This window comes from Spea bombifrons, chromosome 4 (assembly GCF_027358695.1).
Source record: "Spea bombifrons isolate aSpeBom1 chromosome 4, aSpeBom1.2.pri, whole genome shotgun sequence".
NCBI lineage: Eukaryota > Metazoa > Chordata > Amphibia > Anura > Pelobatidae > Spea > Spea bombifrons.
In genome coordinates this window covers 105,369,173-105,383,811 of record NC_071090.1, presented here as the reverse complement: position 1 = coordinate 105,383,811, position 14,639 = coordinate 105,369,173, and the positions used below count along the sequence as shown (strand labels likewise).

The window sequence follows — 14,639 nt, the reverse complement described above, 5'->3', positions numbered from 1 at the left end:
TAAAGCGTTTTCACTGCCCCGTGTGTACGTCCCTAACAAACTATTTCCCTCCTTAGATGTTACGCTGTCATCATCAGAAAGGCTCTGTATGTCCTACGCTGTGGGAGCAGCCAAGCTTTCCTAGGAAACTCAGTAGCGGCACTGTATAGATCGACAAGGGGAATCAGCCGTGTAAATGTCCCCTCTATACGTATAAGATGCTGTCTCTACACACCGACTCCCCTAGCGGACAGATCCACCAAGAGGCGTTCCAACTAATGTATTATTTTGGACGCCAGCGGCAGAGCCCACGGCCGCTCGAAGGATGAGAAGGCAGAAAAAAGACTGCCAGGAGGAAGGTGCTGCGGGAGTGAACACGCTATCACGTAACTGGCCTTTCCAGTCCTGGCATTAAGCAGACTTTTGATCGCTTATCGCGAGCGTCTGTATATGAGAAAGGGTTTTCTTTACTAGAATCTGTAACGCTTTCCACTAACAAACAACCTGGAAGCTGATTACAGAATTTTAACGAATAAAGGGCTGGCGTCTAGAGTGTTTTAGGACGCTTGTGTTCACTCGTAAGAAGATCACCTCTTTTAGCTATAATAAAATCTGGATGAAACGTACATCGTGCTGTCAGGAGCAGAACTACCACTCCATAGCTTCTGATAAAGATCTTGGGGTTTTCTCCAAAAAAGCTTTGACTCGCGGCTTCAACGTATATGTTCAGAAATCATTCAATATCTCCGGCGTCTCTAGTTGACGTTTATAACTTTTATTGGGCCGACGTTACATCGGCTTTCAGGACCTCAGAAGTCTTTTCTTCAGGTGGAAGACGGGCATACTGTATCCATTAAGCCACCTGGCTTTATTCCATATGTATATTATTTTTAAAGGACAGGAGGATGTGCTGCCCGGCCTTTATTCTCACCCTACCGGTGACGCAGAGGAAGGTATACGTTGGGTACATAAGGCATTATCATCAGAATAATACCCAGCTCTGCTCGCCGCGGCCGATCCATTGCACCTCGAGTTTCAATCTCATTCATTAATCACTTCAGGCTTTTTATAGCCGCCATCTTTTTTTTGGGTCCCTTCTTTCTGTTCCTTATTTCCCCCCCCCTTTCTGTTCCTAAATAACATTTACTGATGAAACTTCCCCGCAGTATAAATAAACGAAACGCCATGTAATGAAAACTGTACAATTTATTACATTTACAATCATTAGCATTCGTTAAGGCGATACGTTCCTTCATTAAACCAACGGAGGATTCCGCTACAAAGTAATAAAGCAGACGCTGTGGTTACGCTTCCAGATCAAGCGATTTCTGGCACACGGATGGGATACTCGGCACCGCTATACAGCACTGCGTGTTGATTTTTGCTTCCGTGTAATCAGTTTTGAGATGGCCGGAATCATTTCACATCTTCATTAACTGTTTATAAGCGGCTGAGGACGCATCAGGACAGAGCTGCTCCGTCTACACTGTTCTCCTCAGAGTCCGGGGCCTTGAGTTTAGACAGCGCGGCGTGAATCCTAAACAGAGTGCGCGATTCCATGGAATAATTTTTATAACTGTTCCTGGAAGAGAAAGCAATTTCATCTTATTATAGTGGCTGCTGGCAGAGGGTACTAGGTAAGTGGAAGAGCCTTCCAGAAGAAGTGGTAAAAGCTAATACAGTGTGATATTGGCATGGATGAATGGCTTGTGAATCTCAGATGAGACCAACGACTGATTAAGGTCCGAGTCTTTACATCAGGATAAAAAGGTCAGACCGAATGGGTCTTATCTGCCGGCAAATTCTATGGTTTGGGGAAGGAAAAACCTTTGCCGATATATATTGTGTATAGGATTAAGATTTTGCACCGGGAATAACATGGAACGTATCATCCATGCAAACTGTGCTCTACAGACATGTCAGCGTATATACGCATGGCTTTACGTCAGGCACAGAGCATTAAGCGCAGCTAGACCCGCACACGGCACGTACTTAGCACGGCGAAGAATGGGAACAGCATCCTCTCCCCTACGCTGCTGCATATACAGAAGGCCGAGCTCCAGCAATGCGTTCGGGATCAAGTGATGATCAAATTTTATCCTCTTCTCACTGCAAGGACGACATAAAATAGATGAAACAGGACTCGCCCTTTAACACATTAAATACATCACTGTCACTAAACCCCTCTGCTCTGCACTGGGACCGGCCCTTTAACCCACAAAACACATCACTGTCACTAGGTCACTCTGCTAGGCACTGGGACTGGACCTTTAAAACCGGGTGAGCTCGCATCAGCTCAAGCCTGGCTCGACCCAGCTTGTCAGGAGAGGAGGAATACAAGTCCGTGCCAAATGTTCATGCCACCAGCTGGATCGCCCTCCTCTAATTAAACATGTACCAACCCTCTAACCCACCAAACATGTCCCAGTCATCACGTCACGGAGCTGCTGGCTTTAACCTATGTAACATGTCGCTGTCATTGGGTCGCGGTGGGCTCACCTTTGGCATATCCGTATAAAACACTCCTCGGCGTGTGTCAACCGTCCCTGATGCCTCAAACACAAACCCTTCATAAGCAGAATGGAGCAGAGATCGTCATCCAGATATTCATTTGCTGCGAGGAGTTAAATATTAGCAACAACACACAAAAAACCCAACAACATTGTATTTTATATTTATATCTGACTACATTGGGTAGAGAATCATTCTGTGTACCCGGGGCTGCATGCACTTGCTTGTTAACATGATAGGGCCCCATTCCAGCACATGGCACCAGGCAGCCACATACCATGACATCGCCCCCCCTCCATTAAAAAGGTACCTGGCTCCTCGTGCAGGCGACTCTCAGCGCATCGCAGGGTATTCAGGGCATTTTCTGTCAGTTGGGGGTCTTTTCCAAGAACAGAAAACCCATTCCATAAATACATTATCTCCTGGGAGCGAGAGAAGGGAGGGCAGAGGGGTAGAGAGAAGGGAGGGCAGAGGGGTAGAGAGAAGGGCCAGAGAAAGTTTAAAAAACTCTAATAAGTATAATCCGCTTCGCTGCTCTGTGATCTAAAGCGCAACCGAATAGAAACGACGTTTCAAGCTCTACATACATGTATCATACATGTTACAGGAGCTCAAAATGTTACACTGCCCCAAACAGCCTCATCAAACAGAAATGCATGTTAACCCCTTCACGAACGGGCTGTTTTTCAAAATTCGGACCCTTCGTGATGAGGCTGTTTTAACATTTCTGCTGTGTTTGTGTTTTTTTCGCAGTGATTTTCTTCTCTCATTTACACAAGTTATATATGGGGGGGGCAGGACAAGAATGTTTTTATTTAGATACAATTACATTCATCATATCATCTAATTTACTATAAAAAAAATGCTGAAAATTTTTAAAAATAAAAAACCCTTTTTTCTGATTTTTATTTGGAAAATCTTTTAGTCATCTACAAAAACTAATGGAAAACCCTACTAAAAATTATTTTCACATTTTAATGTATTTTTATTAATTCTTTAACAATTTTTTAATTTTTAATATTTTTTTTAATATTTTTTGAGTTTTATATTTAATAATTACAGCTTCAATTACCCTGCATTGCTGATTGCAGTACCCATGATCAGCCTGCAGGGCAGCATGCTGCCTTCTAGTATGGCGCTTGTGATCGCTCTGCGATCACGCAGCAACCTGGGTTTTCTTTTTCTGGTGTTGCCGAATGCCTTCATACACAGGCATTTCAGCAACGCTCGCTGAGCGAAGCTCTTTGCAGCAGCAAGGCGCCGCCATATTTAAAAGGCATTCAACCTTTTTAATATGGCAGATATGATTGCTCCGGAGAGAGATTGCACGGGGCCCCTGCAAACTTTTTTTGCGTGTTGATAAATGCCTCCATATCAAGCATTGCAGCAAGACTGGCTGAGCGAAGAAAGAGATCCTTGATCGCTATCTAACCTCATGTAACCCCACGACATGCTAGGCATGAAAATATCAATAGGAGTACCAGATGCGCTTGATTGTGTGTGGGGGGTCTACATTAATTTATCACTCTTCTGGCTCTTAAACATGTCACTATAGGCTCTCCTGTGAGGGTTTAGCCCATCGTATGGTGCGAGGATCATGTCGTTGTAATTTTCTGGCTCTTATGTAAGTATGATTAAAAGGGAAAGTCTTAGGCCAGAGGGCACCTGATGGTATATTTGGTACCTACCAGAGCCGGCACAGGCAGGGGGGCTGGCTCTTTGGCTTGGTATCGCCTGGCTTTCCTGATGACATATTTTTCAGTAGGTTGAGATTTTCCTGCTATTTTCTGTTTTAATGAAGGCACCAGCCTGTGGAGAAAAGAGAGTTAATTTGGTGCTGTGAATCTCACTGCTGTCCCCTCTGTTCCCTCCTGTGGCATGTTACCCCTCTGAATGGGCATCCATAGTAGGGAGACAGTATTAGTTCAGAGCTCTTCCATTCCTGCTCCTCATGGGTGGGGCTAGCCACATAAAGCCTTGAAAGGTGCAGGGAGCAAATAGGACCTGGATGGGAGGACTGGGCAAAGGCCAGTCCCCTGCTCAGAGAGGAAACACTGACCAGGAAGACCAGTAATACGTCCTGATATAGAGGGCCTCCCTCTGAAATCGGGACAGTTTGCAGGTATGCACGCAGCTACATAGTTTCTTCATAAAAGGTACTTATAAATGTACTATCTGCATTTACATTCAGCTACAATATCACCTGCTTCACTAATCAACAGGCAACCTGTCGCTGCTTTATGTGTAAAAATAATGAAAACCATCCCGATAGTCCGGCTCCTCCTTACCTGAATAAATCTACTTCATTTTCACCAAAGGGCCGTGCTTCGTCTGCAGGTAACATACTTAAGAAGGCCGCTTTCATGTACACATACATGGCCTGCAGGACAGACACACATGGACCAGAGTGAAGACTAAATGAAGGAGGTGGTGCCAGAAAGAGGGACGGTGTTTGGATGGATGGATAGATGGATAGATGTAGAGACAGATGAGGGGTAAGACAAAGGTCATATAAAAACGATGCAGTAAGAAGGATGGACAGGGCAAAATAAAGAGCTCTGTGTGTTAATGAAACTAGAGTCAAAGCTGGTTGTGTCCCTCAGCGGGTCCAATACACATCGAGTCGTCACTCGGGTAAAGCCAGTTACCCCTAAACTGAGCTCCTGAGTGGAGTCACACCTGAAGTTAGAAGGAAGACAACCCAGCAAAACCAGGAGATGCTTCAAAGACCATGAATTTGTTGAATATCCCATCTTTTTTGGAATGTCTCTTCTCTCAAAGTTCCAGCAAGTTGTAAATCAGGCCAAAACCCAGAGATTTCTTGTGAATTCACCCCACAGACCCTGAGGATTTAAATATTAGAAGAAGGGAAAGAAAAGGAAGCGAAAGGAGGAAAAAACATCAGAGCGAGATTGGAAATGGAAACGAGAAATGAGTCAGGCTGGGGGGGCGGATAAGGAAATACGAGGGTTAGGAGAATAAAATGGGATGACAGAATACCTTAGACCACCGATTCTCTTTGAACAGGAGGTCCGCGTAGAAATACGCCACCTTCCACATCCCTTTATAGGCAAAGCACCACATGAGCTCCCAGTAACACATGTGATGGAACTGCTTCCAAGTCTGTTGAGCCGAACAACCCACCTCAAACCAACGCACGGCCTGGAAAAGGAGGACAGAGAGAGAGAGAGGTGGAAACGGGACAAGAATGGGAACAGCAAACATGGCTTCTCGCAGACGCTCACCTCATCGATATTGCCTTTAATTTCTTCAATCCGCCCGGCAAAGAACAGGAAGATGGCGCTCTGAGAGGGTGAAGAATCAGCCAATCACGGAAAGAGAAATGGTCACATGCTCAAAATAAACAGTCACTATTTGGAACGTCCAATAAGCCAAATATCACACTGGGCATTAAGTGCTAAATATATTAATTTGGCACAAAGACTAACAGTACTAATACAGTAATAGCTACAGCACATCAAACAGCTCCTCTACAGAAGTCCCTACTCACCTTGGGGTAGCGGGTCTGGTAAGGCTGAAGGATGGATTCTGCTTCCAAAAAGTTATCCTCGCCAGTCCCTGTATTGTGACACAGAGATAAGGAGTCTGCCCCTCCCACCACAGGGTGACACAGACAGGAGGGGGCTATGGGGCACGGAGTCTGTCCCTCCCACCACAGGGTGACACAGACAGGAGGGGGCTATGGGGCACGGAGTCTGTCCCTCCCACCCCAGGGTGACAGACAGGAGGGGGCTATGGGGCACGGAGTCTGTCCCTCCCACCGCAGGGTGACACAGACAGGAGGGGGCTATGGGGCACGGAGTCTGTCCCTCCCACCGCAGGGTGACACAGACAGGAGGGGGCTATGGGGCACGGAGTCTGCCCCTCCCACCGCAGGGTGACAGACAGGAGGGAATCACAATGTCTCACCCAAAATGAAGCTGAGGAAGGTGTGGTAGCAGAGCAGTAACATTGTGCACAGCAGAGAGCGTAGGTTGTGAGACATGGCGCATTCGTTGAGCTGAGACAGACCAAACTCCTGAGGAGAAACACAAGAACGTAAGAGAAGGAATTCCCACGGACGTGGCGACCACGAGTATTATCATGTTTTTCCGGGTATTACAATTATGGGGAGTCTTTCCGGATGAAAGGGTTAATCCAGAAGACTTTAGGAAATCATTTACTTTTAGTACTTTATGTAACGTTTCTGATAATAATTCTTCTCTCAAATAAATGAAAAAAATGTTTAATAAAGGAATGAAAGGGATTTTTTTTAATGTGAATGATCCAGGATTATCGATTTATTATCTTCTTGAACTTGATGGTTTTCTAATTCGTAACAGAAATACTTAGAGAAAAGTTCATTAGAAAGAAATGGATATTAATACTTTAATTACACTTTAAACGGAAGGTCAGCGATATCAGACGTACCTTATCCCCCGAAAACCCGGCAAACTCCAGCAACCTCAGGATCCGGGGTGGGAAGAGGGATAAAGTCTGAGACAAACAGAAGGCAAGTAATGAAAGTCCTGCTTATAATTGCAACCAAATCTATCGCTTCTGAGAAGGAGTCAAACGAAACATTCAGCGTTCCGATTAAACCGGCTACATGTATACTGAAGCGGAAATCCCTGCTTGAATACAGGTGACTCCAATTTAAAATATCTTTATCTGTTTGGTTTTCATGTAACGTAAGAGCAATTTCCTTGCTACTGTTAGCAAGCCCTACAGGATCACCTAAGCACCCCAAATTCTGACTCCTCCCACTGCGTCTCAGCGGGATATGTAAATTAGCTCACCAGGTTGAATGCTCCAATCCCTAGTGAGACTCCGCCCTCGAGGTGCACCTGCGACTCCCCCTTCTGGAAGTTATTAGACTGCATGAGCCCGTTCAGATCTCTGGAACGAAACAGCGATACAGTCAGGAGATCTGGAAGCAGGGCCGGCCCTACAATGGCACTTTGCCGCCCCAAGCGTTTTTTTTTTTGTTTTTTTTTGAAGCAGAGGAGAGAGAGAGGGGCGCCGAGTGGTTTTCGCTTACCCGCTCGGCGCCCCTCTCTCTCTCTCCTCTGCGGCGAGTCTCCCTGTTCAGTCTCGGTGCCGGCTTGTAATGCAGAGCGCCGGAAGTGACGTCAATTTCCGGCGCTCAGCATTACAAGCCGGCACCGTGGCAGTGCAGGGAGACTCGCCGCAGGACTGTTTAAAGGTAAGTACCGGGGGGGGGTAGATAATGGCGTCGGCGAAGTTTAAAATGCCGCCCCCCGTCGGCGTCGGCGGGGGGGGGGCGCCATTTTAAACTTCGCCCCAGGCGGCGTTAAGTCTTCGGCCGGCCCTGTCTGGAAGGTTATCTGGATCACGTCCCAAACAGAAGGTGCCTTGCGAAGGCAGGTAAGGTTCTAGCCTTCCCATCAGGAATAGTCATTGCCCGCCTTGGCTGAGCGTTATAGGTGTTGTCGTTCTAGCCGGGCCATTCCCAGGTGAGCCACGTTACCGACTGCCTCTCTGGACGGCAGCAGGGTCAGTCTGACCTTCTAGAGCTACAGAGCGTGGCGTCTTCTATACCTGCATGTCAGGGCTCTAAATCAGAAATCTGCGCAGCCAATGGAAGACAAGCATGCTAGGGATCCCATCGCCCATTGGCTAGACAGAGATCCGGCCACTTTTTACTACCCCCTAACGGCTTTATTAAAAGCCCCAAAAATATACATTACGGCCAAATAACGTATGTAGCGCCCAGTGACCCGAACACCCAGTTCTCACCGATAAATCACGTAGCTGTTCCGAACCTTCATTCCACCTTTGATAAAGTTGATCATATTCTCATCCTGAACACGGTAAAAACACAAGACAACAATGACCGACAGAGGCCTGCGACGCTCCCCCAAACCCCAGCCGTCCCACGGCAAAAGGGGGGCATTTAAACGAACCAAAGCACTCAATTCCTCCCGATGCCCCTCTTTGCTAGGAGCGCGGAATGTTTGCTGGGTATGAGGGGATCGCAGGGTTCTACAGCCCTAAAAGCCCCGATAATGTGTAAAACATTAAAATTATATATAAATCTTACACAAATAGCTATCAATACGTCTCAAAGCCCCGGCCCCCACGCGTGTGCTGTGCAGCCGTTGGATGAAGATACCGCGTCCTCTGCTGTCATATAGTCACACCGAGTATCTTTACCGGCCAACAACACCCCAAACTACACCGCGTGGGATCCGCACATCATTAACACGCAATAACACGCAATAACACGCAAAAACACACAATAACACACAATAACACGCAGTACCTGCAGGAACGTGAGAGCCGCTCTCTGCAGGAGACACTCAGCGTAACACACCTCGGCGTGCAATTCAACTGCAACGAGACATAGCAGCGTATAGATACTCGGCATCACTATACAGCTATACGATGTATAGATACTCATTACTGATATACACAGCACTGTGCGGCTCACCTTCTGTATAGGAATCCGCTCCTGACTTGTTGATAAGCGACGTCTTCTTCCTGAATCTGGTGAGTAAAGGACAGGTCGTTGTGATTCTCGCATTCAGTACCCGACTTACAGCAACTCACACTTAGATCACGCCTCCATTTTGGACCTGAACTCAAGTTACATCGTAACCAACCAATAAACAAAAGATGCCAATGTTAGCAACTTCCAAAGGGATTGAATAGAGGGAGGTTATTAGAAGATCCCACAAATACCCCAAAACCTGCGTATATTTGGGGGTGCAATCTCTAAATCCAAATATAAAAACGTTTATTAGAAATGGATGTTGCGAGGATGCAGCTCTTATAAGAAAGCCAGGGTTATTACTAGATAGGAAAGAAGGACGGAGAGAAAGGAAGGAAAGATATAATCACTGCAAGGTTTAAAAGCCTCACACCCGGCTATATACAAACACCCGGGAGAAGAGCAAACACACTAAAAAGAATTCATAAGATTCTATATTTATTCATCTCCGAGCCCTGTTATTATCTAAATATATCATATTAATAAATCCCGAATATATTCGGATTTAACCCCTTAAGGACAATGGGCGGTCCCTAAACCCATTGAAAACAATGCATTTTGAGCCCGTACATGTACGGGCTTTGTCATTAAGGGGTTAATTCATCACTGATACATGATAGTAATTATAGAATGCATTATATATATATATATAACCTATATAACCTATATATATCATAGAAAACTTACCTAAAATAAGATTAAATGATGTATATAATTATGTATATACCGGTAATCTATATAATTTTGCAAATCACTACAATCAGGACTGCTAAGGGGGGGGCTACCCAGGGTAGAAGCTGCAGCTTCATACTCCTCTGTGGTCTGACAATTCTTGGCACCGATTGGCTGCTTGAAAAAGCCAATCAGCGGCAGGAAAAAAACAACAGGAGAACTTTTTTTGTTAAATAGGGGCAACAGCATATGGGGGGTCTTGTGAAAGGAGGCCAGGCAGTTATTATAGGCATTAAAGTGCATATAATGGCTGGAGGGTCCCTTTCAACTATCATTTCATCACATTACAGTTACATACTGAGCGAGTAGGGTTTGTTTGGAAGAGTTGCCAGGAGAAAGGCTCTTCTCTCTAAAAAGAACATGTTAGGTTTGGAAAGTTGCATCTGAACAAACCACAAGACTTCTGGAGCGATGTCCTTTGGACTGATGAGACCAAAGTGGAGATGTTTGGCCGTAGTGCGCAGCGCCGTTTGGAGGAAACCAAACACAGCATCTCAGCACAAACACCTCGTACCAACTGTCGGGCACGGCAGCGGAGGGGTGATGATTTGGGCTTGTTTTGCAACAACCAAAACTCCTCTGTATCCTAGAGTCTAATGTGAGGCCATCTGTCCAACAGCTAAAGCTTGGCTGAAATTGGGACACGCAACAGTACAATGACCCCAACACACCAGCGAATACACAACAGAATGGCTGAAAAAGAAAGGAATCGAGGTGCTGCGATGGCCCAAAGTCCAGACTGCAATCGCATTAAAACGGTTTGGCGGGATCTTAAGAGAGCTGCGCATAAAGAAATGCCACAAACCTCAATGAACGGAAGTAACGCTGTAAAGAAGAATGGCCCAAAATTCCTCCACAACGATGCGAGAGACGGATAAAGCCATTCAGGAAATGATTACTTCAAGTTATTGCTGCTAAACGTGGCTCTACAAGTTATTGAACCGTTACGTTTTTCACACATGGCTTCTCCATTTTGGCTTTATTTTTGTTAAGTAAACCATGACGCGGTGTAATATGTCATGTGTTGTTGTTCATCTCACATTCTATTTACCTATGTTTTAGACCTGCTAATGAACAGATGATTGCCATGTCCTGATATTTAAAACTACAGATTTCAAAGAGGGTACACTTTCTTTTTCACACTACTGTGTATATATCTATATCCAAAACCGTGCCCCAATCTGCTGGTCTTGTAAGGTCTCCCTCCCCACCCCAGCACCAGTAACTACCCCCTTTTGCCGCATCCTGATTGTGATGGGCGCCTATTCTGGTACTGCTGGTTTTTCCTGTTGTTTCTGGTGACATTTGTTGACTGTCTTTGTTGACTTTAGCTGCAAAGTTTATAATTCCGATATTCCCCTAATTAACCCCTTAGTGGCTTCAGTCTGGAGCAGGTTTTCGGAGACGCGCTTTCATAACAGCGATGGGGCAGAGTGGTGTCGCCATGTCACATAGCGGTGCCGTTCCTATGTCTTTGGATACACCTAATTCACTTAACAATGGGTTTTGCCTCTCCTCTTTAACGATACGTTATAAGGAGGGAAACAAGGAAGTCCAGAGCGGCCCTTCATTAACACGTAGTTAAACTGGTGAGCGTGAATGTTTCATCTTATCACTATTCATTATGAAGGCCAACATCGGCAGGTTCTTCCATCAAAAAGGGCCAGCTCGGCCCAGTGCAATGTATAAATCAAGGGGTGAGGAGACGGATGATTTAACCATACACGATACAGGGCCAGCCGAGCTCTTACCGCAGCAGAAGCTCACTGGGGTTGGGCCTTCGTAATGTATACTGAAGCCAAGGAGTGCAAACCACAGCTCTCCCGCCAACTCTGCATTAAGTGAATAGACCCCAGAGACACACAGACCCTCAAAGCAAACAGACCGGTAACGACGACACGTTTACTGCCTGAGAAGAATTAGAATGACGGCCAAAAGCGAAGCCTCAGCCAGGACTGGAGGCGCTGCCACCTGACACTCTGTTTCTGCGGGAAGGAGTTGTAGGAAAAGTAATTATTATTCCGCTCGGCTGATTTACAGAGCGGTTTCAGAGAGGGGGTTAGATCCCCCCCCCCCGGACTGTGAGTGCCGGAGACCGGCAGAAAGCTGCAGCATCGTGTTTGCTTTAACTAAGGTGAGGATACCGTCCAGGGGACGAGGGAGAAAGTGACAGCGAAAGATTAAAGGTGGGCGGGGGGTCAGGCTGAAGATACTAAACTATAAAAAGTGACGCAGCTAATACCCCAGCGCATTACATGCAACCATCTAATCTGCCCGCAAACCTTACTTGGTCCTTTGCCTTCCTTTAGATTAAGGAAAGCTTTATGCCTAGCCCATGCACATTGAAATTTACTCACTAGAATAGCCTCTACCACTTCTGCTGGAAGGCTGTGCCACTTCTCCACAACTGTCGTGTTGAAATGGAGCTTTTGCATATTACATTTCACCCTCTAGTCTGAGATTCCAACCTCTAGTCCTGACATATGTGACAAATATGTCCCTGCTGCATCATTTCCATGATACCCCCTCTCTCTTATCTTTCCTCCAAGATATGAATGGTAACTGCCCCAACGTTGGAGATTTACTCCCTTGCCGGTGAGCTACGGCCTGCTTAGCACAGGGGTAGAACCGCATCCATAAGTGGACCCTTTAATATGGAACTCATGAACCTCATATAGAACACAGATTTCATTCATACTCAATATCGTATTCAGAAATACATTCATTCATTCACTTATTCATTCATTCATATATAGAGAGGAGGTCCCAGTAATTTGCGTGCCCCCAAAAGTTAAACATTTCCATCGATGAGACAGAAAATTATACCCCAGAGTGACCCGATGGCAACCAAGGACATTATTTGCCACACACATCTCCTATGAGTGCCCCTGGTTAATGGGACCATCTGCCCCCCCCAACGATTATAAGCATCATTCACAGCCAATGCAGCACCCTTACCTCTGGCAGATCTCCTGCGCCCGTTTCATGTTCTGTCCGGCGTTGATAATGTCTTCTGGCTCAAACGTCATCATTGCTTTCATTTCCAGTATGGTTCCGTATACGAGGCCGTGGTACATGCTGTCTCTAGCCCTGGGGTAAACATGAACAGGCAAACAAGTCACTCACTCCCTCCTGTATAGAAGAAGCCTACCTGGGAAAGGTCAGGGTTTGCTCTGAGTCTCTGGACTTTTACCCCAATCTCGGGGTAAACCCCTGTGGCCGACCCCTTCATATTCTATTCTGATTTAATGATATCTGAGCATCCAGACTAATGCCTTTCGTACTGCTACATCACAGCTGACATCCCTGCTTGTACACAGGTGACTCCATTCAGAATATTTTTCCAATACATTATTTTCATCAGGACCGTTGGTAGAATTCCTGGAAATCTCCGCGATGGGTCATTAAAGGGTTTATATCTGTAGAGCCCCACGGTCCACTCATTTAGAAAATCCACAAATACGCCCCGCCAGCCAGCCAGCCAGCCACCCCCCCCCCCGAATTATTCTTACTTCGGCTGCAGAAGATCCAGACTTTCATTAAACTGGTTATCCAAAAACAGATTCAGAGCTTCCATACATTCATCCAGATCCCGGGAGAGATCCACACCGGACCTGCAACGAAAACTTAGATTGGACACACGTACCTAATAGCATGATACAGCAGTATCCCTACCCTGACCGCCCCACCCTGACTGCCTTATTACCCCCTATAACATATTATTACAGTAACCCGGCCCCTGAGTGCCTTATTACCCCTGTAACATCTTATTACAGTAACCTGGCCCCTGAGTGCCTTATTACCCCTGTAACACCTTATTACAGTAACCCGGCCCCTGAGTGCCTTATTACCCCTGTAACATCTTATTACAGTAACCCGGCCCCTGAGTGCCTTATTACCCCCTATAACATCTTATTACAGTAACCCGGCCCCTGAGTGCCTTATTACCCCCTATAACATCTTATTACAGTAACCCGGCCCCTGAGTGCCTTATTGCTTTGTGTAAGACTTTCCTTTCTGGCGTGGAAAGGTGTGTTTAGTGTGTAAACCATTCTTTTAATCATTAGGAAGTAGTATGGTGGGTGCCTCCCTGTACTTTGGAGTAACGTATTTGCTGAAGGTGGTTTATTCTATGAATGTATCGGTACAATAGAATGGATGAGTTATTAATAATGAGCTATGACAATAGGTGTCAGGGGCCGGGTTACTGTAATAAGATGTTACAGGGGTAATAAGGCACTCAGGGGCCGGGTTACTGTAATAAGATGTTACAGGGGTAATAAGGCACTCAAGGGCCGGGTTACTGTAATAAGATGTTACAGGGGTAATAAGGCACTCAGGGGCAGGATTACTGTAATAAGATGTTACAGGGTAATAAGGCACTCAGGGGCCGGGGTACTGCAATAAGATGTTACAGGGGTAATAAGGCACTCAAGGGCCGGGTTACTGTAATAAGATGTCACAGGGGTAATAAGGCACTCAGGGGCCGGATACTGTAATAAGATGTTACAGGGGTAATAAGGCACTCAGGGGCCGGGTTTCTGTAATAAGAGGTTAGACAGCTGGAGTGTCAGAGCAAACATTATTGTAAATGGATCTGAAAGCAGACAGCGATATAATCAGTGGGTTCCCTGAAGTAAATATTGTGTATGAAATGTACCTGGGAGCCCAATCCTAACGCCCACCCTCCTGCTGTGAGTGATGTGCTGGCATGCATTGCCCCCTGGGGTAATAATGGAGGTGTGTCGCATGGGGCAGTCATGTCTCCATTTGATGAGTTCACAGTGTGGCCCCCTGGGGGTTGCAGTAAGTGGCCCCCAGTACAGGTGTGTGGACCCCACTTACGTGTCCCCTGATCCAGGCTGGCTGCTCATGTTGCTCCTGCACAGGCTGATTGTGAAGC

At 46.1% G+C, this 14,639-nt stretch overlaps 1 protein-coding gene across 1 annotated transcript; it reads right to left on the bottom strand.

Annotated features, from left to right (window-relative positions):
• Window positions 1-1,167: 1,167 nt before the first annotated feature.
• LOC128490616 (tetratricopeptide repeat protein 39A-like) lies at window positions 1,168-14,632 on the bottom strand. Its single transcript, XM_053462587.1, has 18 exons — window positions 14,582-14,632; window positions 13,249-13,350; window positions 12,695-12,826; window positions 8,945-9,000; window positions 8,777-8,844; window positions 8,251-8,315; window positions 7,290-7,389; window positions 6,922-6,987; window positions 6,421-6,529; window positions 6,002-6,069; window positions 5,736-5,795; window positions 5,491-5,652; window positions 4,779-4,870; window positions 4,179-4,299; window positions 2,801-2,912; window positions 2,479-2,593; window positions 1,972-2,088; window positions 1,168-1,561 (listed from the first exon to the last, which is right to left on the bottom strand). The coding sequence occupies exons 1-18, from the start codon at window positions 14,608-14,610 to the stop codon at window positions 1,441-1,443; spliced, it is 1,695 nt and encodes a 564-aa protein (XP_053318562.1). The 5' UTR covers window positions 14,611-14,632; the 3' UTR covers window positions 1,168-1,440.
• Between the last annotated feature and the right edge of the window lie 7 nt (window positions 14,633-14,639).

Excerpts from the sequence above, each read along its gene's own strand:
- LOC128490616 (XM_053462587.1), bottom strand. The coding sequence starts at position 14,610 with ATGAGCAGCCAGCCTGGATCAGGGGACAC. Across the intron at positions 12,827-13,248 it reads CTGGATCTTCTGCAGCCGAA|GGCTAGAGACAGCATGTACC; the intron begins GTAAGAATAATT and ends TGTTTACCCCAG. Across the intron at positions 2,594-2,800 it reads TCGCCTGCACGAGGAGCCAG|CAAATGAATATCTGGATGAC; the intron begins GTACCTTTTTAA and ends AACTCCTCGCAG.